Source organism: Peromyscus maniculatus, chromosome 6, assembly GCF_049852395.1.
Source record: "Peromyscus maniculatus bairdii isolate BWxNUB_F1_BW_parent chromosome 6, HU_Pman_BW_mat_3.1, whole genome shotgun sequence".
NCBI classification, from domain to species: Eukaryota; Metazoa; Chordata; class Mammalia; order Rodentia; family Cricetidae; genus Peromyscus; species Peromyscus maniculatus.
In genome coordinates this window covers 40,281,046-40,306,793 of record NC_134857.1, presented here as the reverse complement: position 1 = coordinate 40,306,793, position 25,748 = coordinate 40,281,046, and the positions used below count along the sequence as shown (strand labels likewise).

General features: G+C 38.9%; 1 protein-coding gene across 8 annotated transcripts in view; it reads right to left on the bottom strand.

The window, feature by feature from the left end:
* Positions 1–1,322: 1,322 nt before the first annotated feature.
* Rnf13 (ring finger protein 13) overlaps positions 1,323–25,748 on the bottom strand; it is a 165,275-nt gene continuing 140,849 nt past the window's right edge. For all 8 annotated transcript variants that reach the window (XM_076574118.1, XM_076574117.1, XM_076574115.1 and 5 more), the window contains 4 exons: positions 24,242–24,347; positions 15,375–15,468; positions 3,394–3,474; positions 1,323–2,947 (listed from right to left, as the gene is read on the bottom strand). In XM_076574118.1, coding sequence (XP_076430233.1) covers positions 2,586–2,947; positions 3,394–3,474; positions 15,375–15,468; positions 24,242–24,347 — 643 coding nt within the window. In that variant the 3' untranslated portion in view covers positions 1,323–2,585. The remainder of the gene's footprint in view (positions 2,948–3,393; positions 3,475–15,374; positions 15,469–24,241; positions 24,348–25,748) is intronic.

Sequence of the window (25,748 nt, the reverse complement as noted above, 5' to 3'; positions counted from 1 at the left end):
ACTGTTCCAAAAATTCCTAGCTAGTATCAGCATGTAAGGGAGACCGTGCAGTGTTTGAGTTTCTGGACCTGGGTTACTTCTCTCAGTATATTTCTCAGATACATCCATCCTCCCCCCACCCCCGAAAAGTTTAGTAATTTTATTCTTTACCACTGAATAAAATTCCATTGTATAGATTACATTTTCATTATCCATTCTTCATTCATTGACATTTAAGCCGGTTCCATTCCCTTTATATTGTGAGCAGAACTGCAATGAATGTGATGTAGTGCCTCTGCTGGAGGGTATGGAATCCTTTGGGTGTGTGTCCAGCCGGGTCATAGGGCACAATTCTGGTTTTAGGTTTTGGAGACACTGACACTTATCTTCATAGTGGCTGCACCAGTTTCCACCCCTACCACCCGTGCATAGGTTCCCCCCCCACCCCACACACACACACACACACAACGCTGCCAGCATTGGACCTCAGTTGCTCTCGATAATAGCCGTTCTGACTTGGAGTAAGTAAGATGTTGAACACTTAAAGTATTTATTAACTATCTGTGTTCCTAGATCACGGTTTTAATCAGGTTGTTTCTGGTTTTGATATGTAGCTTTTTAAGCTCTTTATATATTCTGTATACAACAATCCTCTGTCACATTTCTGGTAAAGATTTTCTTCCATTCCTTAGACTGCCTTTCACTTGATTAACAGTTTCCTCTCTTGGCCTTATTTCCTGAGCTACCAGAGTCCTCTACAGTCATCACCTAGTCCTATATCGACTTTACTCCCAGATTTATCCTGTAGTGGTTCAGAATTGCAGGTCTAACACTCACAGTTTCACTGTGTCTGGAATTGTTTTACAGGGTGAGAGCTAAGATTCAAGTTTCATTCTTCTGTATGTGGATACCCAGTTTTCTCAGCCCATTTGTTGAAGATGCTGTCTTTTCTCCAGTGTGTATTTTTGGCTGTAATTTTGTAGCCTTATACCCGGGTCCTCTGTCTATTCTGTTGTCTATGTGTATTTTTGTGTCAGTGCCATGTGCTTTTATTACTATAACAAATCATCTAGTTTAAAAAGGGAGGTGGTGGGTAGCACACAACTTTAATCCCAACACTCAGTAGGCAAAGGAAAGAGGATCTGAGTTCGAGGACAGCCTGGTTTACAGAGCGAATTAAAGGACAGTCAGGGCTACACAGAGAAAACCCTGTCTCAAAACAAAGATGGTATAAAACTTTTTAAAGAGAATTCAAAAGATTAAAATTTCTTTTCCTAGTGTTACATTTCTCTTAAAATACAGTATTTCTTAAGAATAATGAAAGGCTCATACACCTGATAGACTTATTCTATAACATGATTTTATTCAGTTTCCCATGTCACTAGATACATCTACTGTAAAGCATGTGCCACAATTTACAACAGAGTACCTTAATTTACACTACTTAGGGGATGATTTTGACTGTAGTTAACGTTGGTGGATAAACCTAAAAGCTTGTGAGTAGTTAGTAAGTAACCTTGTATAAAATCCTAAGGTGATGTATGATCTCAATCATTTTCCTTTATAGCACCCTGCATGTAAGGCTAATTAATGTGATAAAAGAGCTCATCAGAACAAATACTTCGTGGCTTTTAAAGTGGAAAACATTTATTAACATTGAAGCTCCCATCATACAAGGCCATATAAAAATTCTTAGCATCTGATTATATTTAAGTATATTTTCTACATAGTTACAGTGTTATATAATTTAGCTTTTCATAATACATCGCTCAATACATTAGTTCTGTTAAGCAAAAGCACTTATTTTCAAACCCAATACTTGAACAGTTTCCTCTGCACATGGTTCAGCAGGGTTAACTAGCATAAGATGCTCTTTATAAAGAGGTATATGATCTCAGTATTAACAGTTGGCTGAAATTTGGTATTTTTATGCAGCATTTTTTTAATTGCAACACAAAAGGATACTGAAATATGGAAAGAAAGGTCCAGAGACGTTCCTGGGGAGTCAAACTCATAACACTTATAGTGTTTTTAAAAGCCTTAAAATAAAATATTTGAAGTTTACACTAGACCTTTCCTATGAGGAAAAACTAGTTGAGTAGGAAGGAAAATGACATCTTTTAGATTCTGTGGTTCTAAGAAGAAAAATCCTAAATTGCATGTTGCCACACACTAATCATGAAGGGAAATATCAGAACAGACATGTGCCAACCCAACAGTCCTAGGCAACTTTATGGAAATGAGAGTTGTTTCAGCTCATGATAGATGACCATAGGCAGACTTCATGTGTAAGACATTTGCATACTGTGATCTAGGTTTTCATTTCAAGCTATATTGAGGATTTGTAAAGTGTCTTAGCTACATTTCATCATCCCAGAGAGCTAATTTGATGCCTGAGTTACAGCACCAGTCTGTTACTTGTTAGTGAAATGGATGTACACTATTGAAGATAAGTATTATAGATCAAATAGCCTATTTCAGGAACGTGATTACACTAGAAAACTAAAAAATAAGTTATTTCTACAGAAACCTCTAAAGAGAGCAGGAAAATCAAATCATGTACCTAAATAAACATTTTAAAGGGAAATAAACCAATCACCTGAAAGTCACACAGTATTTGCTATGTTGTAATCCTGTTCACCATCGGGCTGCAGCTGGACCACAACACTGTGCTCAGTAATTTCATTGTCTGCATCACTGCTGTCCGTCTCATTGTCATCGTCCTCGTAGTCTGAAGACTCTGTCATGTTCTGATGTGAGTGGGATTCTGACAAAGACCCAAATGACTGGGTCCTCACAGAAGCAGAAGGGGGGAGTAAAGGGGTGTGCTCTGACACTTCATTTTCTTCCTGACTGCTGTCGGTGTCAGAGTCCGAATCACCTTGGGAAGGAACAACTTTTTGTTTGCAGACTGGACAGGTTTTTTTGGTTTTAGTTAGCCAAGGATCTACACACTTGCAGTGATAAGCTGTTGAAGCAAAATATACATCTTCAGTACGACAATTCTGTGACACAAAAGCACTAATTTTCAAATTCAATACTTGATTTGGTTTGGCAGGGCATAAGATGCTCTTTATGAAGAAGTTTATGATCTCAGTAGTAATAGTTGCTGAAATTTGGTATTTTTATGCAACATTTTCTTTTTATGACAACACAGAACGATGATACTGAAATATGGGAAATAAGGTCCATAGACATTCATGCTGAGTTAATCATGCCTAACTCTATAGTATTAAGAGACTGTTACATTTAATTTCTTGCTGTGTTCATGTAGTGTACTGATTGGTACACATTGTGTACACACATTTTTATAGAATCGCATCTACCCATTAGTTTGTATTTCAGTCTCTTCGCCCTTGATACAGAACACAAAATCAAATTATATGCGAATTCAAGGTATGCGGTTACTCATACCATGGGAACAGGGAAGGATCCTTAGCTTATCTCCATCTTCATATTCCTCCAAACAAATAGCACATACATCATACTCATCTCCTGTAACAGAAAATTATAAATAAGAATATGTAGACTTGAGCATTACTTAAGCATTTGAATGTTAGTTCTGAAATATTCTATACTAAAAAAAAAAATTCTCAAATTCTGAGTCATTTTTGTGGCTGATGGTAGGACTGAATTCAGGCATGCTAGCAGGAGTCTTAGCACTGACCTACATCCTTACCCCACCCTACACACAAAAGCACATCAAAAGCTTCAAGTACTTGTAATATGTTAATTAAAAACAGATCCGAAGTGAAGACACTTTTGGTTTCAAATAATCAATATTGCCAGTTCTGGGGTGTTTAGGCTGATAGGCAATCTAATGGCCAGGGAAATAGGTATTCACTAAATGACTACTTAACAGTAATGTAGTTGCTACTTTTGTCTTACCCTTGTTTATTGCCTTATAATATCTCGTTTCCTTAATTCAGAGCTCTTTTGGTATTCAAATGATACATTTTTTGGGAAGGGGGTTCGAGACAGGGTTTCTCTGTGTAGCTTTGCACCTTTCCTGGATCTTGCTCTGTAGACCAGGCTGGCCTTGAACTCACAAAGATCCGCCTGGCTCTGCCTCCCAGAGTGCTGGGATTAAAGGCGTGGGCCACCACCACCCAGCTCTAAATGATACATTTTTTAAAGGAAGGAAAGCAGTACTCTTAAATACAGCTGCTTTGGGGGGGCGGGTATTTAAAAATACTTTGTCACCTCTGACTGCTCAGTGTTTTCCAATTACGTTAAAAAATGACCTTAGGAAACAAGAGGGTTTCACTGCCTGACCTACACAGGTATCAGAAATAAAGTCACGATCTGGGAAGATAGGATGAGCACCATACATAAGAGGGAATAATGACTCTTTTCAGCAAGTCCTTCAATGTCCTCTAATCATTTAAACACAGTAAGAAGAATCCGAAATAGAAAGCTTTAAAGAAAATTAGTGTCTTTGTTTTGCTAGTACCTTGATTTTGCTTACTGTAGTGGGTAGTCATTTTAGCTTTGATTTGGAAATTTTAACCCCCATTGAGGCTTCAGCAACTGTCATGCCTACAAGGTGGGGCCAGGGAGGCACCAAGAGACCTGAGATCTGGATGGGCTCTGTTCCTGGACCCTAGACGGTGGAGGTTGACCGAGCAGAGCTCCAGAGAACACCACTTCCCCACACCCCACGACCTACCTTTTCCTTTTTTGTAAGTTACCCACTAAATAAATCTTCCTTTTTAACTACATAAAGTGGCCATAATAATTTCACCAACAGCTTACTGTATTATCATTACCAAATACACTCTTAACAAATTCATGTGTATACATGTTAGACTCTCCTGTGGAGTTCAGTCAGACAGATTAGACATGTCTTCACTAGAAATATTAAAGAGCTCTAACATATTTATGATAACTTATACAGATGAATCATTGACATGGATTTTTGAGGGTAGAGTTTGAACACATTAAGCAATTAAATCACGACAGATGTTATCACACATGTCAAACGTTTAGTCTCATTACCTTGTAATATACCTATTAGAAAGAGTTGTAGTTAACAGGGATCAAGGTAGGTAGGGAGAATAGCTTGGATGTTTTGACATGAATTCAGTATGGCCACAAGAGTCCTTATACAGAACTACAGGTAATACATTTGTAGTGTTTTAAGATATTGTGTTTGTCATAATTTGTAACCCAAGAAACGAATAAACGTAGTTGTTTTCTGGGTTGTCAGTGAGTGTATAAAATTGATATTTTGGAGTCATTGAGTTTTCATGTCCTGTGAACAGTTCTAAATGATGACTTTATATTGATCTTGTACTTTTTGCTATAGTATTTACTTCCACATAGGAATCAAAGATACAGTTTTTGATTGTGGACCAGAATAGCCTGGTGTTCTGTATGCTTTGAAGAAAGTCCTTGTTGTCCTGGACTAGTTATGAAATGGCAAGACACACTGCCTCATCCCATCTTGTAAGTTTATTTATTTGTGTTACCTTGGAAAATACTATTGTAAAGCTACAGTGAGTAGGGGCCTGGTAACTTAAAGTAAGAGAAAATTTCACCCCAAAGTAGGTACTCTTGGTCACTTTTACACATTAAAAGTATAATGGCAAGGTTAAGAAACTGTACAAGATCTTACACACAATATATGGGGAAATCCAGAATTCCACAACGTTCTGTCTTAGCCATTGTGTTTTATTGTATCCTAGCATATGTACTTAAGATTTCTAGTCATATTTAAATATTGCCCTTTGACTCATAGTACCTAGAATTTTTTTTTAGTCTGTATATTTTCATTTGTACATGTGTATGGAGGTCAGAGAACAACCTTGAGTGTTGATGTTTGCTATCTACCTTATTTGAGACAAGATCTCTTGTTCCCTGCTGCATACATCAGGCTAGCTGACCTTTGGAGGATTCTTCAGCCTCCACCTTCTATCTTTCCAGAGGAACTCCGGGATTACAAACGGTGACTGCTGACTTGGGACTGGGGGGCTGTGGGTATCCAAACACGGGTCCTCACACCTGCTCGGCAGGTGCTTTACGCATTGAGCCCCTCCCTAGCCCAGTATTCTTAAACAGCCATCTAGGAAATTAAGGTGTAAAATCGCTTCCAGAGCTGACTTCAAGACACCTAAATTTATATACATCCTGGCTAGAGAGGGGATAAACCTCACAACCATCTGTAACTCCAATACCAGAGATCTGATACCATCTTCTGACCTGTACACGCATGTGGTGCATGTACTTTCATGCAGGTAAAACACACATACACATAAAATAAAAATAAAATATTTTCTTTAATTATACACATTCTAAAATACTAGTGTTCTAGTATTTTCTTTCCTTTCTTTGCAATATAAAGAAAGTTAAAAAAACTGATATTTGTCCTAGAAACTGATGGATAATTGAGATATTTTTCCTCCTTGTAAATTTTCTAATGTGTCTTTAATAGTAATAGGCATACATTCATTTACAAATATAATTGGGGAAAATAATCAATCCTGGGAACTGAAAGGAACAACAGTCCTGCAGGACACAATAAAAACTCTTAGATCGCACTTCAGGTTTCTTTTTCTGCGAAGGTTAAGACATCCTGAAGCTGACCTGGCCTACAGGATTTTGAAGATTTGCTATCTATTATAGCAGTACAGTTCTGGACTTTTTTCCTGTCAGCCCACGGAAATTCTTTATTTGAAAAGACATAGTTTTGCATCGCTTTTCCTCATAAGTGAGCAAGATGCACAGCACAAGTATTATCAGGGCAGTTAGGTTAAGTGGGTCCTCAGGTCACATCCAGGTGGTAGGGTAGGGTCTTATGGTCCATTCTTTCTACTGTACCATGCTGGGGAAGTGCTAGCCTACTAAAAAATACTAACTGCCAGCTTCCTCGTTACTGTAAGCTCTCATACATCTCCCCATGAATGTGCTCTACAAAGCATAAGTAATGCTGAACTTCAGGGATAAGAGAGAACTAAGGAACCAGACACAGAAAATAAAATGACTTGTGATGTCATGGGATTTCTGGTGCTCTGTAATTCCTAAAGTGGAGTGGTCCCTGTAGGGAAGATACTACAACAATACTCCTCACTGACTTCTGGATCTCTACTTAGATGTAGTCCCAGGTAAGTATCCCATTGCTTTCTTTAACTTCTTTTTTAAAAGTTTTTCGAGACAGGGTTTCTCTGTGTAGTCCTGGCTGTCCGGAATTCACTCTATAGACCAGGCTGGCTTCGAACTCAGAGATCTGCCTGCCTTTGCCCCCTAAGTGGCTGGTATTAAAGGTGTGCACCTCCACACCCGGCTCTTAACATATTATATATCAAATAAGAGCATTAAAAGCATAATCAATATTAGCATGCCTAATACGAATGAATGACAGTTTCTTAATATCAATTAATATCATAGTAAATTAAGATTTCACCAACTGTCTAAAAATCTTTTTTCATAGCTGACTTGTCCAAAGCCAGATCCAAGCTCTCAGCTTCCTGCCCCTGCCACTATACCATCTGCCTGCTGCCCTGTTTCCCCACCATCAAAGACTCTTCCCTCCAGAACACAGGCCGAAACAGACTCTTACTTAAGGTGTTTTCCTCATGGTATTTTATCACAGAAACAGACAAATAACTAAGATACCTATAGATCCATGTCAGTTCATTTCTTAAATTATTTATGTGGATTTTTGGGAACAGGGTGCTCTGAACTGTAACATGGAAGGCTGAGACTCATAATATTCGAGAAGCTCACAAGAGTTAAGAGATTCATATGACTCCACTCAAAGATTATATATGAAACAGCACACACTCACGGGAGAGATGAGACGCTCTTAGTGGAACTATCTGCTAGTTACATGTGGCACTTCAGGGATACAGTCATTGCCCATGCTGGGGTCCATTATCCAGGGATGTCACTACCTTCGAGTCTCCCATACTCCTATAAGTAATCTCAATAAAGCCATTGGTTCACCATGCTAGACTTAAGGTGGAATTACTTGTTTGGTCTGTCTTCAGTGCCCTATCAAAGGTGAATAAACCTTTATTCATGGCTTCCCAAGAAAAGCTGTACAATACAACTGGCACCTGAAAGGGACGGATGGAACCAAAGATGAGTTAGGGAGAAGGTTGTTTTTTTTTTTTTTTTTTTTTTTTCTTGGTTTTTCAAGACAGGGTTTCTCTGTGTAGCTTTGTGCCTTTCCTGGGATTCACTTGGTAGCCCAGGCTAGCCTCGAACTCACAGAGATCCGCCTAGCTCTACCTCTAGAGTGCTGGGATTAAAGGCGTGCACCACCACTGCCCGGCAAGTTAGGGAGAAGTTGTGTGGCCCATGATATGCTGATAAAACTGAGGTAGATCTGTCTGAGGGTGTAGCACATGTGGGGGTAATTTTGAGGGAGCCATTTTCCCTATGTGATATGGATGGTGTGCCTCCTTGCTCTGCTGCACTGGCAGTTCCTAACGATGATATAAGATAAATAAATAAGATATAAAACCAAGGTCAATCCACCTGAAAGCTGGCCACTTAGACTGGCCATATTCTATGTGGTATGAGGTGTCATGCCTCCTTGAGGAATACAGACCCACCTCCCTCCCCAAACAGCCAAGGACTAAAGAATATGTTGCAATCTCTAAAAGCAGTTGTGACAGATGTTGCATGGTTTTTCTGTGGGCATAAGACATGCACCTAGGGCTTACTATCTTACCAGAAGGAAATCGTCAGAGTACAAGAGGGATTACAGTGGGAAAAAGTCATATGAGTGTTAGCCTTGCATTGACCTCTGCTGTGGCAGGAAATAAGTAAAAAGGAGAAAACAAGATGGGGCTGCTGACCTTCTGTCTCCTAGAGTTGGCAGGATGCAAGGAAAAAGTACAAATTAGATCTCTGCTAAAGAGCTCTTGTTGGGAATCCAAAAACTGGAACCCATGTGCAGAACAGGACAGTAAGGACAGAGAGAATACAGTAAATGTGATAGAAGATACCAATCAGGTTCGACTTTTGATGCAGAGGGGGAAAAACAAACACATGATTTAGCAAACAAACTGAGGCTTTGATCATGGCCCCTTATAAGAAACTATGTTAATCACCAAATACCCTACATCCGAACTGCTTAAATTGGGGAAGATTTTTTTAACAAAAAATGCCAGTATCTTCTGACAGTGTGGCTTATAGCACTATGGGACATGGGTGCAGGAGGGAGCAATATGAGTGTCATGGACGTGGAGAAACAGTATTATAATCTACCCATCCCTCCTTGAGACAAGACTTTGTATTGACATAATACAAAGGAAACCAGTCTCTGATGGATTGGCCCATACAAGTCATTAGGTCATTGATGGCTGAAGTCTCCATGAATATGAAGATAACAGTGCAAGGACAGGTGTAATGAGCAAATGGGGCAGCAAGAGATGATACCACATGTTCAGTTCCATGCCTGATAGCGCTGTCTCACAGGACACTTAAGAAGTTGCAGAACTGGCTTAGCTCAGGGGTTAGAGTATTGACTGCTCTTTAAGGGACCTGTGTTTGATTCCCAGCACCCACATTGCAATTCACAACAGTCTAATTCCAAGTGCAGGAAATCCGATGCATCCTCCTTACCTCAGTGAGGACATATATACATTGAAGAAAAACACATAAAATTTCCTACTTAAAAAGAATAAGAAGAAAAAAACGTTGTTGGGAACCAGGGACATGGCTCAGCAGCTAAAGGCACTTGCCACCAAGCCCTTGACCTGAGTTTGATCTGCAAGCTCACACAGTGGAAGAAGAGAGTCAACTCTTGTAAGTTGTCCTCTGACCTTCACATGTGTCCTGTGACACCTGCACTCCCCCACAAATACAAAATAAGTGTAAAAAAAAAAGAGGTTTTTCCTTTTTTCAGCAATGACCTTTGGACTAGACTAGGGATTTAGTGGATTTCCTGAGCTTCATGGCAAAATGTAATCTTTGTAAGCTAGAAGAAGCTCTGGTAGATCTCAATTGCAGTCCAGCATGTAAATTGAATTTGAAGTCCTAAAGCAATCCAGAGGCACTGAGAGGGGTTAAGCAAACAAAAGGGTCTGTTTGGCCCATTCAGAAGATCACTGTGGCAAAGCCTGTCTCTGGAGTTCCTGAGCAAAACATTAACAGAAAGACAAATGCTACGTTAGTTTCTGGAAGGCAGAAAACTGTTGCCTGAGCAATAGTTTGGAGAAAAAATAAATAATAAAAATAGTGCAAATGAAAAAGATAAAGCTTGTTCTAGGGGTGTACAGTTATTTACACATGCACATGTGTGCATATGAGCGCACCCTCACACCATAGTACTTGGTACACATTTCTTCCCATAAAAAAAAAAAAAAGTTCATTGGAGTTAGAGATTGTTCACTCAGACTGGGGCTTTCAGCAGCCAGTTGTGCCAATGACAATAAAAAGGACACAGTCCTAGCCTGAGCTTATCAGAACTGGGGAGCCAACTCCAGTGGCAGGCACAGGAGACTGTTGTTCTTGCTTCCCCTTGGGCCTGATCCAGGATAAGCAGCACAAACTGGCCTCACCAAGTCTGCTGGGTATTTAAGAGGATGCACAGAGACTCCACAGCAGATGCAGCAACACTCCAAGATAAGGGGACCAAATGGCTCATGGAAAATGACTGTGGGTTATAGAGAGTTGGATGGATTAGTGCCCCATCTAAGCTGCTGACAAAACACTGACAACACAGTTGATACAAGTGATAGGATCTTTTCATGCAGTATTGGACCTTGTGAACACTTTTTTAATAGCAGTCCAAGACAGCAGCAGGCCTTCAGAGACCTTGCCCATCTTCTGTAAATGCTAATCCTTGTATGTCTTACAGATTTAGAAAGATACCTGGAAGGATGATAAAACTATCAGTATTCAAGTGTTTGAATAAAGTCACTGTGCATGGGTAGGGAAAGATATTCCCAGGAGCCATAGGTTGCTAGGTAAAAATCTTAAGTCCCAGGAGTAGGTTGCCAACCTATGACTTGTTGGCAAAGGAATCCCCTGGTACTGTACAAACCATCAAGTTATTCTCACTGCTGTTGGGTACACACCAGAGCTAGATGGTAAAACCTTATTTCTAAAGATGACACACACAGAGAGAAATGAGGCTGAGACCAAGCTGAAAGCCCCCTTCCTTTTCGCTATAGTATCAGACTATGCACATTCCTAGGGAAGAATTGTTGCTGATTGTTCTGCCCAGATATGGATGCTGTGTGCTCTACTAAGACACCCCAGACAAGCATTCTGGCACAATAGTGGCATGACTGTTATGGGTGCAACCAACTGCTTTTTAAAATTAGATTTAAAACTTACTCCACAGGACAGATTTCATGATTGGTATTATAAGACAAACAAACAACAACAACAAAAACATGGCTGAGGAAATGAAGAAACACTAGTCAATGGGGAAGAGACAGAAGAGAATGGGGTGAGTCAATCATGGTAAAGATGTATGGAAAAACTCTTATAGAAACCTACTACTTTTAAACTAATTTTAGAAAGTAATAAAAGAAGGGAAGAGAGGGAGAAAGAAGAGGAAGAGTTTAAATATAGACACCCTGCATGGGTAGACAATGCTTACCCTAGAAGACAATTATTAAATGAAAACTCCTTGCCACAAGTGGGATACCTCTCTCTGAGTTACAGAGGCCCCTAAATAACATGGGCTATTGCCATTGTTTTTGGTTGCCTACCAGAACTAGAGAGTAAGACCCTATTGCTAAAGATACAACCAACATATTTTGCTTGCAGTACATAAAAAAATCAAGTTGAAGTGACTTGGAAACATTCTCCTTGACTGTTGCCTCTTATAGTGGCATAAGGTGCCATACAGGCTGCTGGGAAGGGAAAGTCATTAATAATCTCCCCTGGTGGTGGACCCTGAATGCAACAATACTAACCTGCTAGGCAAGATGTGTCTACTGGTAAAATAGTGGTACATCCATAGTGGGGATGAATAACCACTTTTGTATTGAATTAGAGGCCTGCTCCACAGGAAGGAATTCATACCTAGTACTGCAAATTTGGTCAATGGCTCAGGAGGTCAGAGGCCATAGTGGTGATCCTAATACTGTTGTCTTACTAAACAGACATGTTATCAATCTTCCTTCTAAATATTGATGCTTATATATGTAGATCAGTGCTGTTTTCAACCTTGAGAAGTTTCTGGTCAGTGGTAAATGCAGGTTCAAAATTGATCAAAATGATGCCAATAAGTGACTATTGAGTGTTTAGTCCCAAATGGGACGTTTATATCAACTCCTGCCTATTCCCCAAGGCTCAGAGAACATCTTGGAAGAGGAGGCAGATAGACATCATGTATGAGCCAGAGTGCTGTCTCCTGAACATGATGGACTCTGCATTCATGAACTTCCTACAGTTATAGTTATCACACAAGATCAAACCAATAAAGATCTGTCAACACTCCAACAGGGAGCACTTACCAGACTCAGGAGATTTCAAAAAGGGGGAGGGGGGTATGATGGACAGAGATGCATGCACATCTTGGGGTGCCTGGGAAATGTGAGGGGGAGTAGTGGGGGTGTATACAATTAAGATAAGTGTTTGACGATATGAAATTCTCAAAGACAAGATATTCCTCTTTCTTTGTGGGGGGGAGCCGGTTCGAGACAGGGTTTCTCTGTGTACCTTTGGAGCCGGTCCTGAAACTCACTGTATTGAACAGACTGGCCTGGAAGTCAGAGATCCACCTGCCTCTGCCTCCCGAGTGCTGTGATTAAAGGTGTGCACCACCACCACTCGGGCAGATATTTCTCTTTTATTAAGACTGTTCTTTTCAACAAATAATACTGGACAACTGGACCTTATTCCAAAAATAAAATTGGAGCCCTACTTCAAACCAAATACAAAAAAATAAATGAATGTGAAATATCAAGATAGGGGGAGTTTTAAGTTGGGTTTTGGTTTTTATACAATAAATTCAGGTTTATACAATAAAATCAAGAATATAGTCTTGTGAAAATATAAGTCACAAGCTAACAAATGACAGCTAAAAATATGTAAAATCAGTGAAGGGCTAACGGCCAAACAATTCCAAAAGGGGCTGTTGAGAATATATAAAAATTCTTGCTATCCATGAAGCGGTGGGATATTCTCCCAAACCTGATCTGCCATAGATTATATCACACCTATTTCTAATTAAGGATCTTTCTCAAATAAAGGTGTTTGCCTTTTTCTGAAACAAACAAACAAAAAAGCAGCCTCCTTACTTTTCCTACTTCTAGTGCATCAATAAATTGACTGCATTCCATCTTCCAGATGTATCCAGAATTAGAAGACCTGACCTCCCTAATGGTGACCCCAGCACATTTATAATTAATACAATAATTTACTGCTATTTGTTTATATACTTGACCCTCCTCCTCTTAACACAGCAAGAAAAAAGCACACAGGAAACCTCACCTGGCCTGGACACAGACAGGAACAGATTGATTGATAGCTCTTTCTTGATTCCGTCAATGGCTACTCATCTTAGAAGAAAAGCCAACTTGCAAACCTCCTTTAAACCATTTTAACCCAAGGTAGTCTCAATACTCCTCTTCTTCCTCCTCCTCCTTTTTCTTTGTTTTATTTTGTGTGTGTGTATGCATGTGCGAACGTGCACACTTGTAGTTAATTCTCCCCTTCCACCACGTAGATACTGGGGATCAAACTCAGGTCATCTGACTTGGCAGCAAGCACCTTCACCTGCTGAGCTATCTTGGCAACCCTCAACATCATCCTTTTTAAAAATATTTTGTTTCAGGGAAAAAAAATTATTTTAGACTAGGTCCCACCACTGAAAGGGGGAAGTGGACATAGGTTCCTACCTCTGACCAAGAAGAAACTATCTACAATTAATACCCACTTGTAAAGGAAAAATTAGTTTTCTCCAGTGGAATCTCACTGGGTATATTAACCACACTTAAGAATAGCCCTCATGCCCAGGAGTAAGTAGTTCATAACACAAAGCAAACTCAATGGTATTTTTGTAGACTTTTTGACTCATATTGCTTTGGTTGGATATTTTTTGTCTCACTTGCTTTTTTGCTTATATATTTTAGTTTCCATTTTTTGTGATTCTGTGGGGGGTTTGAGTGTGTGTCTTTCTTGTTTTTTTTAGTTTGTTTTTTGTTTAAAGGAAGAAAGGGCATAGAGTTGGGTGAGAGGGGAGGTGAGGAGGATCTGGGAGAAATTTGAGGAGGGGAAAACATGATCAGAATATAGTGTATGAAAAATTTTTTTCAATAAAATAAAATAAAGATTGTCTCACATTATTCAAGAAGAAAGTCTTTAAACTAGGGATTAAGAAATACAAAACTAAGCATACAAAATGGAGTTTTAAAAGGTGATTCCTAAAGCTAGCCTTTCCTACTGGGTCTGATCTGTAAAGAACTTTTAGATAACTCACCTCACATGCTGGCAGTTTTATACCATCTATGTCCTTTTTAAATTGAAATATGATGCTTTTCCTATTTTTCTTATTGTTATATTTTTAAACAAGATAAAATTATAAATGACATTTATAGCTATGTGGAAAAAGAAACTTTGCTTTTTATTTATTAATCATTCCTTTACTCATCATTTTGTCTGTATGTATGTCTGATGCCTGGTGCCCATGAAAGCCTCAGGGGTACTGGATCCCCTGGTACTGGAGTCACAGATGGTTGTGAGCCAGCAAGTGGGTCCTAGGAATTGAATCCCATGTCTTCGGAAGAGAAGCCAGTGCTTTTAAGCACTAAGCCATCTCGCCATCCCCTGGAACTACGTTTTATTGGCCTTTCTATTCTCACCGTCTGTTCTTTACTCTCTTTCAATAGGACGTTATATTGGTATAAGGAAGTACTAGCCCGAAGGATTAGCAAATATCCACCTGCATCAGAAGCTTACTGAGTACATAGCAGGACTCTATGCTGACTGTAGTATCAAACCTAAACTCCACTCTAGCTGTCAGTACAGTTCAAGCCTCAGTGAACCTCTACTTCCTTGTGTATATTGGAAGGTTAATGATAGCACTCATTTCATATTAGTATGAAAATTAAAAGACATGCAAAATGCAAACCCATAATAGCTACCTATAGTTTTAACAGCACCATGTATTGGTTTATAACAAAGCAGGTGAGAGGATAGGAGGAAGGTCAGTGAGGGCAGACTACCTTGGGACAAGGAAGTATTTTTTTCCCTGACATTGTCTAGAATAACTAGCACATAGAGGTGGTAATATTTAGCCACCCCATAGCCTCCTTCCTGCCTTTACCAGGCTATCAGAGCATAAAAATACCTCTTATAAACATTCATTGCTAATGTTAGTTAGTGTGGAGCATATATAACTGAGACTCAGAATGTAGTATAAGTATGGTCATCATGTATTCTGAAACATGCTAAATGTAATTGGTTAGAAAACAATATTCACTTACCTTTCTTGAATTTATGTACAGGGAGTTTTTTAAGTTGATCTTTACGAAGTCTGTTTCTTCTGTTTCTATGTCTATCCTGGACAAATTTTGTGATCTAAAAATAGAAATAGGGACAGGTTAAATACATGTGCAAAATTGGCACTAAAATAAAAAACAAGTTATGTATATGAGTGCTCTATCTGCATGTACACCTTTATGCTAGAAGAGGGCATCAGACCCCCACCATAGATGATTGTGAGCTACCATGTGAGTGCTGGGAATTAAAGCTGGGTCCTCTGGAAGAGCAGCCAGTGCTCTTATCTGCTGAGACTTCTCTCCACTGAAGCTTCAATGATGAGATCCCCACCACCACCACCACACACTTTTTTCTCTTAAATTTTATTTTATTTATTTATTTATTTTTCCCTCTGAGGCAGAGAGATGGGTGAGATTGGGAGGCATGGTGTGAAAAGACACAAAGAATAAATTAAAAAGGAAGTAAACAAACAAACAAAAATAAATATCCTAAGAATAGAGCCCAGAAGTGACAGTTTCTGGCGGGGGGGGGGGGGACCTTGGATAATTGCTGTAAAAACAATTTAATTTATTCAATCCTAATGACAACATTAATTAAATCAAGTGATTACTTAACTTACATATTATTTTTTAAATTTCTTATTAATGAATTTTATCTTAAATTTTATTTATTTACTTATCTATCTATCTATCTATTCTATATGTGTGTGCGCATACTCGCATATTCCAACATGAGCATGTGGAAGTCAGAGGACCATCTTGGATGAATGGATTTTCTCCTTCTATCATCTGGGTCCCAGGAAGTGAACTCAGGTCATCAGGCTTGGCAGCAAGCCTTATTCCATGAGCCATTTTGCCAGCCCAAACTTTACCCTTCATTTAATGATAGTGACATTATAAATAGTCTATAGCTATTTTTTGCAAAAATACAAATAGTGGCCAGGCGGTGGTGATGCACGCCTTTAATCCCAGCACTTGGTAGACAGAGGTAGGTGGATCTTTGTGAGTTCAAGGCCAGCCTGGGCTACAGAGCAAGATCCAGGAAAGGCACAAAGCTATACAGAGAAACCCTGTCAAAACCCTGTATTGAAAAATACAAATAGTAGGCTACAGATTATGAATACTTTAATTGGTCAAAAACAATGGGAAGTTGGGGCTGGAGAGATGGTTCAGTGGTTAAGAACACTTGCAGCTCTTGCAGAGGACCCAGGTTCAGTTTTCCAGCACCCACATGGAGGCTCACAACCATCTGCAACTCCAGTTACAGAGGATCCAATGCCCTCTTCTGGTGTCCATGAGCACGAGGCAAACTGGTTGGGAATAAAACTTGAAACAAAAAGAATGTATAATCAACATACTCAATAATTTACATAAATCTCAAAAATTATGCCAAAAGATGACACAAAAGACCACATAGTTCATAATTCCATTAGTATAAGGTGATTGAAAACATATTGTAGTGAATAAAATCAGGCTTGTGGTTATCGAAGCATGAGAATCAAAAGAGACATCAAATAGGAAGGGATTATCAAGAAACATAGGGAAGGTGATGGACATCTCATTATCTTGACTGTAATGGTGATATTTTTATACCTGTGTATGTTTGTGTACACACACACACACACACACACACTTATATATATATATATATATAAGTGCTAAAATTTACTAAGATGTACAACTTAAATATGTGTGGCTTATTTTATGTCAACCATACCTTAATATTTTAGATGTTTTAAATAACCATTAAAACATTAAAAATAACAGTATGAGCCCTGAGGGGCTTTGAATAGAGCTCAATAGTAGAGTAGTTGACTAGTTTATACAAGGCTCTTGCTTGAAAAAAGAAAAAGCTACAGCAATATAATATAAGTTTTTAAACTAATAGGAAAAAGAAAAGTTATGCAATCCAAATTTAAATAAAGAAAGCTGAATAATACGCAGACATTAATCCAAATATGTATGAGGACAATAGGTGTAAATGGAGTAAGTTCATCAGGTTTAAAGTGGGGGGGAGGGAGGAGCACACAGATATGCCATATTAAAATAAATAGTAAAAAGAATATTTCATCAAGAACATGCTGAAAACTATGGGAGCGATACATAAATTCAACCTTAGGGCTCTGTATCTAAATCAAACACAAACATTTAAGCAGTAGGGCTGCACTAGCTCTCACTGCATGTCACAAACGAGCACTTAAAGCGTAGCTCTTCCAAGTGAGGGTGTGCTCTGAGATAGACACACAGCAGCCTGTGAAATGCAGTACTGAGAGATAAAGCCAGTTATATATGTGAACTGAAGGCCCAAAACATTTTAAACTTAGACAAAGTATTCAAATTAACTTCACTCATTTCTTCTTACTTTGTTGAATTTGGCTGCCAGAAAATTAAAAATAATGGTGTTCTATTGCTTAGCATTGTTTTAGAAAACCTAAGAATGTAAAACTACAGACAACTATAGTCACAGTTGTACAATTTTGTGAATATACTGAAATCATTAATTTGTACATTTTAAGTATGTCAATTTTATGTTATAGGAATTATGCTTTTTAAGTTAGACAAATTCGTAAACTTAAATGAAAAAACATGTAACTTGGCATTCTCTGCACATGTGAACAACATTTATAAAATTTCACTACAAAAGGATGCCACAGAGCAGGTGTTTGAAAATTACATAAGTAAAATGAATAAAAAAAATTCTTAATAAAAAAATAAAATGATTATGGAAAGAAAAGAAAATTACATTAAGAATTCATCATGTGTTTTCTGACCATAATATAACTAAATTAGAAATAAATAGGAAAGGAGACTGAAAAAATACATGTCTGAAATTTAAAACTTTAATAAAGTAACCCGTGAATCACAGAACAACTCACAAAGGGTAACAGGTTTCTGGCCAAGCCTCTTTACCACCTAGAATCTCAACGAAACAAAAAAAGTCCATGAATTATGGAGGATGGTGAAACCCGACCTCACTGGAGAAGCCACAGAATTAGACAACCTTAACCACTCGGTAATATCTGAAGGCAGCTCTGCGATGGCGTGGGCTACTGCAGAACGGACCCTGCGGAGCTGCACAACAGCCACATCTGATGGGAGGCTGGAGTCCAGCCAAGGTGCCTATGTATTCCTGCAAACGCACCACAGGGAAAAGACAGACGGGGCACAAGAACAGAAAGGCTGAACTGAGTTCCCTTCCCAGAGAAGGGAACACCAAAACAAACAAGTGTCTTACACAGGGATGGAGCTTTAAATGAGCTGTGCAGCCCAACCCCAGTGGATATACCACGAACACCCCTCCCCTAAGTCTCAGGAGGCACTGCAGAAGAGGGGACAGTCCAAGGATTGGGGAGTTTGCTGTGAGATTATGTCTCCTAGTGATACCAGAAGGTACACCCATGAAGTCTCACCAAGATGACTGCCCAAATGTGAGCTGAGCACAGACGACAACAGTGAATATACCAGACTGGATGGAGAAAAGCCCATGAGACCACACGAAGAATTACAAGCAACTGCAGAAAGCCGGGAAGAGGAGAAGTGGTCCTCCCTAGAGAAGAGCACACCGACTGGCTGTCCAATACCAAACAGACGGCTCTCAAAACATATATATTAGGTAGCATTATATGGACTGAACAGGCTATATTTAGGGATATACATATATATTCATATATGTATACTCATGAATATATATATGCATACTTACATGCATGCAAAAATAATTAGTTTTTTTTTTTAAAAAAGGCAATGAATTTAGAGAAAAGAAGGAAGGGGTATATGGGAGGGTTTGGAGGGAAGAAAGCAAAGGGAGAATGTCATCAAATTATAATCTCAAAAATAAAATATAAATCTTTTCTTAAAAGAAAAAAAAGAAGACTTTACTTCACCTAAATCCCCGAAAGGGCAACAGTGTAAATAAGGGCATAAAAAATGACTTCAAGAAAGAAAGAAAAACAAACAAAAAACAACAAAAAAACCTTCTAGCCAGGGTATGATGGTACATGCCTTTAATCCCAGCACTTGAGGAGGCAAAGGCAGGTAAATCTCTGAGTTCGAGGCCAGCATGGTCTACATAGTGAGTTCCAGGACAATCAGTGTTACACAGATAAACAAATAAATAAATGAATGTATAAATGAAGGAAAATTATTTTTATGTTTTTTGCTTACTGATGAATATATAGATCCCAAAGTGGACCTGGTTTCTTATGAATGTAGAACAAAAGTCTACTTCTTTGAAAGACAAATTACATAAACATCTAACAACAAGGCCCAGATGGCTAAGAATAAAGAGAACTCATTTCACATATGACAGAAATTCTTAAAACTGTTAGTGAAATATATGAATAACTGAAATCCTTTGTCTTACTACACTGAATAATTTCTTTAAAATATTTAAGTTGAGGCCTTCCAGGAAAGACATCTACATATGTCTTCCAAGCCTTAATGAGTATCATAGAGGTTGGAAAGAATGTAGGAGTTGGAGGAAGAAGAGTGACGTCTTTGGGACATGACATGGCTGTCAAACTCATGACTAAGAGGAAAGGTTGGCAGTCAGGAACTGAGGAATACCACAGTCACACCGCCCAACAAACCTCACACAGGGATTTGGGGAAATAAATCACACAGGAGGGAAGGTAGTTCCCTCTGATCAGGAGAGAAGCAGCAAAGAACTGGGCAGGAGGCCAACTTTATATAGGGTTTCCAGGATCAACTGGGATTGGAGGGATTTGGTGGCCTGATCTTGGGCTTTTTTTTCCCTTTAGGGCAGGGAGGGGCTAGAAATGACCTATGGCTGTTAGAGAAGTATGGAGGGCAGGTTAGCCACTCATGTCTTGATGGACATACAATTATCTCACATAGCTGCTGTTACCTTCACAAGACCTGACTATAAATATTCAATCATGGATGAGGGTGAGGCCAAAGTGCCCAAGCTCCAGTAAATAGTGCCCATCATTCTCACACAAACAACACTAATCAAGCTTGGAGGCCACCAAGAGAGAGGGGCGAGGAGGGAGACAAAGTACTTGAAAGTAGGAAGGGGCTCACTGGGACTAAAGGAACAAAAAATATGAGTATGATCGAAATGCGTTATATACATGTATAAAATGCCAAAGAATTAAAAAAAACTTTAAATGAAGAAAGTAATTTTTAAATGTGTGGTACCACTAAAGTACCACTAGTTTGGCAAACCTGGTATATATATATACTAAACATGAATATACAAAAGTTGTTCATCATTTTTTAATTCTATTTATTTATTTTAATGCTGAATGCCATTTATTGAGGGAGGGAGGAGGTCTTGAATACAGGCTAACAGCACAATGGAAGAACCCTGGAGGGCAGAAGTTCGCTACAGATGTTTTACAATCTTGCATCTAAGCTGTTAACACCCATTATGCAGGATACATAGACAAGGAACTTCCCTTAAGTATTTAGGAGGGTGAAGCCCAGGAGGGGATTAGCATAGGGAGGATATCAAGGTCAAGGTCAGCAAGCAAGGCAACAATTATCCAAAACAGGGGCCAAGGCCCTACAGGTGCCCCTTTTACTAATAAATGAGTTTCTGAAGTAGGTTATGTGGGAAGTCAGCAGGTCACCTTACCCGTCATGGAGACGCCTGCTCAGGCCACACAGGCTCTCTGTCTTAGGTTGGTGAGCGCCCCCCAGGCATTAACCATCTCTGAATACTCATTATCATACAGGCTCAATCCTGTGTGAGCTGCAGAGTTAACTGCTGCCAAAGATCTCAAAGTGGCACTGGGCTTGCAATCTGTGTGTTCGACTGGAAGGCTCCTGTTACAAATCACCCTCTGCAGCGATGGAGGATCTTTCTACAGGCACTTGGAGGAGACCCAATCTGGTATTGGTGTGGGCCCAGGGTTCTGTTTATGTCTTTCCTCAGGACAATGAGGTTCCTCTTAGGATTCCTGAGCGCTGAGTGCACCCTGTGGCTACTGCTGTAGCCCAACATGGCAGAGACTTATTGGGTCTTCGTGAAAAACTCTCCCCTTCTGATGCCAATGGAAATTGAGAGCCCAATGTGGCCAACTTTGGCAAGCATTAACATAAGCCTAGGAACTGCAACCATGCTTTTGGATTCTCCAGAAGAGCTGCCTGATTAAGTCGTGCTGGGATCAAGAAAAATGGCCCCTGGCGGTTCGTGTTCCTGGAGTTGTATACATGTCAGTGGATACCCACACACTCCAGAAGAGAATTTGACATTGCTTCTGCTGTTGTTGCTATTATAGCAGAGGCGGCCACCACTGCTACTGTTTCTGGGATTACCATTTCATAATTGCTTATTACAGCTAGCACAGTGGAGACCCTGGCAGCAAAAGTAGCTACCACAGTTAATTAATCTTTCATTCTACTGGGCATGATAAATTTAATTCAATAGTTATATACATTTCGATTGGCTTTGAAAATTATAAATTTATTAATTCAAGTTCCATTTGCCTTTGGGATACCATCTTACAAGGACTCCAATTTGCAGTAAGGCTCATTAAGGAAGGGAATGGCTCAGTTGCCTTTAACCTACTGGCTATGGGTGGGTTAGGACTTCTGTTGGTTTTTTCTGTGTTGAACACACAGATTGCAAGTTCATCACGTTTTTAAACTCCAGGACCAATGGAGGGAATAAGGCTCTTGACCAATATTTGAATGTTGTACCTAGAACTGTAGCAGGCCAGTATTGAAGCTGAAATTTGATGAAATTCATTCAGTTAATTACATATATTATCTATGGAAAATGTGTACACTGATAGTGGCAGTGGCAAGTCCAGGGAGCAGACCAGACACAGAGCTATGCATGTTAAATGGCTCAAGTTTGTGTGTGTTCTATCATAACTTAAAATATGATATAAAATAACTATACAATCATAATCACTGTAGCTTCACACAATTAAAGCATTTTCTTATTTTATATTTTCTAAGATAGTATATTTTTAAAATATTAAGGGTATGTATTATTTAACCCTCTCCTTTTCATTTCCTATGCCCCCTATCATTCTTCCTTATCCCAATAAATCCCTGTTCTACTTTCATGTCTTTTTATTATTGGTGAAAAAAATCAATTTAATGAGCATAATTTTATAGGAGTGCAGATAAAGGTTATTTCTAGCATCATGGGCAACTTATCTACAGCACTGAAGATGTTTCTTCCTCCTTTAACTGCCTACAGACCCTCAGGGACGGGGTGATACCTAATGAGTCCCTCTCCCCTAACTGCTAACTGCCTATAAACCCTCAGTAAGATGAGACCTCCACACTCCAGGATGGAATGCTGACAGGCCTAGTCTTGCACAGGCAACCATAGCTGCTGACAGACCAAAAGAGCAAGACCGGTTTTTACATCTTTTGATTTTTTCTGTTAATATTTGAATAAAGAATACAGCATAATTGTATACCTATTCTCTCTTCAAGTATTTTTATATCTCATATCATAGATCCTCTAGAAATGTCCTCAACATAATCCTAAAAGAATTAGGAGTTAGCTAGGTGTGGTGCTGCACGCCTGTAATCCCAGCAAAAGCACACAGGTCTCTGAGTGTGAGGTCAGCCTTGTCTACACAGTGAGTTCCGGGCCAGCTAGGGATACACAGTGAAGCACTATCTTTAAAAAAAAGAAAGAATTATGGTGGGTGGTGATGGTGTGCGGCTTTAATCCCAGCACTCGCGAGGCAGAGCCAGGCGGATCTCTGAGTTCAAGGCCAGCCTGGTCTACAGAATGAGTTTCAGGACAGGCACTGAAACAACATGGAGAAACCCTGTCTCGAAAAACAAAAACAACAACAACAACAACAACAACAACAAAGGTAAGAATTAGGAGTGACACAGGCAAATATTAGTATCATTTTGAAAATAACTTGGACCTCACAGACCCTCTAGAGTCCTGAAACCATATTCTGGTTATAATGGTCTTAGAAAAACAATGCATCCATCATCCCTTTACCACAATCCCTCATAACATTCTTTCTTTACATTTTAATATGAATTTTCTAAAATTGACTTCTAGGTGAACTTGGAGAATTTGGTAATAATACCAATATACAGAGTCTACAAATAATACTGCATGTCTATGTGCCAATCAATACATTTTACTTTTTTTCTCCATAGTTTTTTTTAATTTAATTAATTTTTTTAAGTATATGAGTGTTTCATCTTTATGTACATATGTATGTATGCGCACCACATGCATGCCTGGTGCCTACAAAAGTCAGAAGAGGGCATCATATACCCTGGAACTGGAGTTACAGATGGTTGTGAGTCACCATGCAAGTGATGGTAACTAAACCCAGGTCTTCTGAAAAAGAGCAAGGGCTCCTTACCACTGAGTGATCTCTCCAACCCTTAGTTTTTATAATGCATAAAAGCTAAGCTATAGATATAAGAATATGTCCTCCCAAATACTATGTTTGTGTGTGTGTATATATACACACAATAAGTGTTTATATACAATTTAATAGATTGAAACAAATACTATGCATCTGTGTCCCCCAAATTTCTATCTAGATACAAGACATGGTTCTCACCTGGGAAAGTTCCCTCCTACCCTTCCAGTAATCCTCTACCAGGTCCCTAAACACAATTACTGTTCATTCATTCTTTTCTTTTCTTTTCTTTTCTTTTCTTTTCTTTTCTTTTCTTTTCTTTTCTTTTCTTTTCTTTTCTTTTCTTTTCTTTCCTTCCTTCCTTCCTTTCTTTCATTTTTCTTTACACTATATATATTTGCCTTCTCCAGAAGTTTGTATAAATAGATATATGTACTCTTCCAAATAAGGCTTCTCTTAATTTTTCAATAATTTTTAGATCTACCTGTAGTACTTTTTATAATTATTAGAAGTTAACTGACATACCATAAAAATGACTATCAGGATGAGGCAGATGCCCACTATGATGAGGAAGGGGATCAGATAGTACTCCAAAGGAAGAGTCAGTTCTGGAATTAAGATGACGTGGCCCCTAGAAGAAAGAAGAATTAACAATTGAGAGTTAGGTTGGACAGCCCCCTCACAGGGGTCACCTAAGACTATCTGAAAACACAGATACTTACATCACAATTCATAACAGTGGAAAATTATAATTGCTATGAAGTAGCAATGAAAACAATTTCATGGTTGGGGGTCACCACAACATGAGCAACTGTATTAAAGTGTCACATCATTGGGAAGGTTAAAAACTCCTGGTTTAAGGGATAATTTTCACATTTTTAAGTCTATTTTACACATATTTCAGAATAACCCCGGAGACATATTATTTACTGAATGCATTAAACTATGCAAAAGTTGTATTTTATATGTAACATCAGCATAAAAAACAACTGTAGGGCAAGAGAGATGGTTCAGTGGTTAAGAGTGCTTGCTGCTATTGGCAAGAACCTGGCTTTGATTCCCAGTACCCACATGATGGTTCACAACCATCCAGAACTCCAGTTATAGAGGATCCAACACCTTCTTATGACCTCCATGGTCACTAGGCACACACATGGGGAACATATATACATACATAACATATACACATACATTCAAAGAAAAAAAACACACAGAGAAAATAATAAACCTTAAAAAAACAGTAGCGTGTCTCGGAGCACATAGTAAGAACCTCTACCTCATTCATTATTTCCATCAATATAAAAACTCTATAGAATCTGGGCTGGAGAGATGACAGCTCAATGCTTAAAAGCACTTGCTGCTCTTGCAGAGAAACATTGCTCAATTTCTAGCATCCACATTGGGTGACTGGCAACCACCTCTAACTCTGGCTAGAAGATCAAATGCCCTCCTGTTGCCTTAGTGGGCACCAGACATGTACTCAGTGCACATACATACATATATGTTGGCAAACATTCATGAGTATAAAATAAAGATAAATATTTTTTTTTACAGACATTCTAGAGCAGTGGTCCTCAGCCTTCTTAATGCTATGACCCCTTAATACAACTCATGTTGTAGTGATCCCTAACCATAAAGTTATTTTGTTCCTACTTTATAACTGTAATTTTACCAGTGTTATGAATAATAATGTAAACATTTGATATGTAGGATATCTAATATTTGAACCCAAAGGGGTCATGACCCACAGGTTGAGAACCACTGCGCTAGAGGAATTACTGACACAAATTATACCCCCTCCTTATATATTTCACCCATTGTACCTTGTAAAAGGGACACAGCCCCTGTACCCCTGCATTCATCTATGAGATATGGCATGAAAAAAACTCAAGACATTCCTAAGAGTGATTTCTTGTACACCTTCATGTTCTCCACTGTTTGGCTGAAACTGTTGCAGAAATATGTATGTTGCAGGGATGGGAATCAGAAGGTGTTACATTTCTCATTCCTCTTTGCTATAACCATGCTGTTG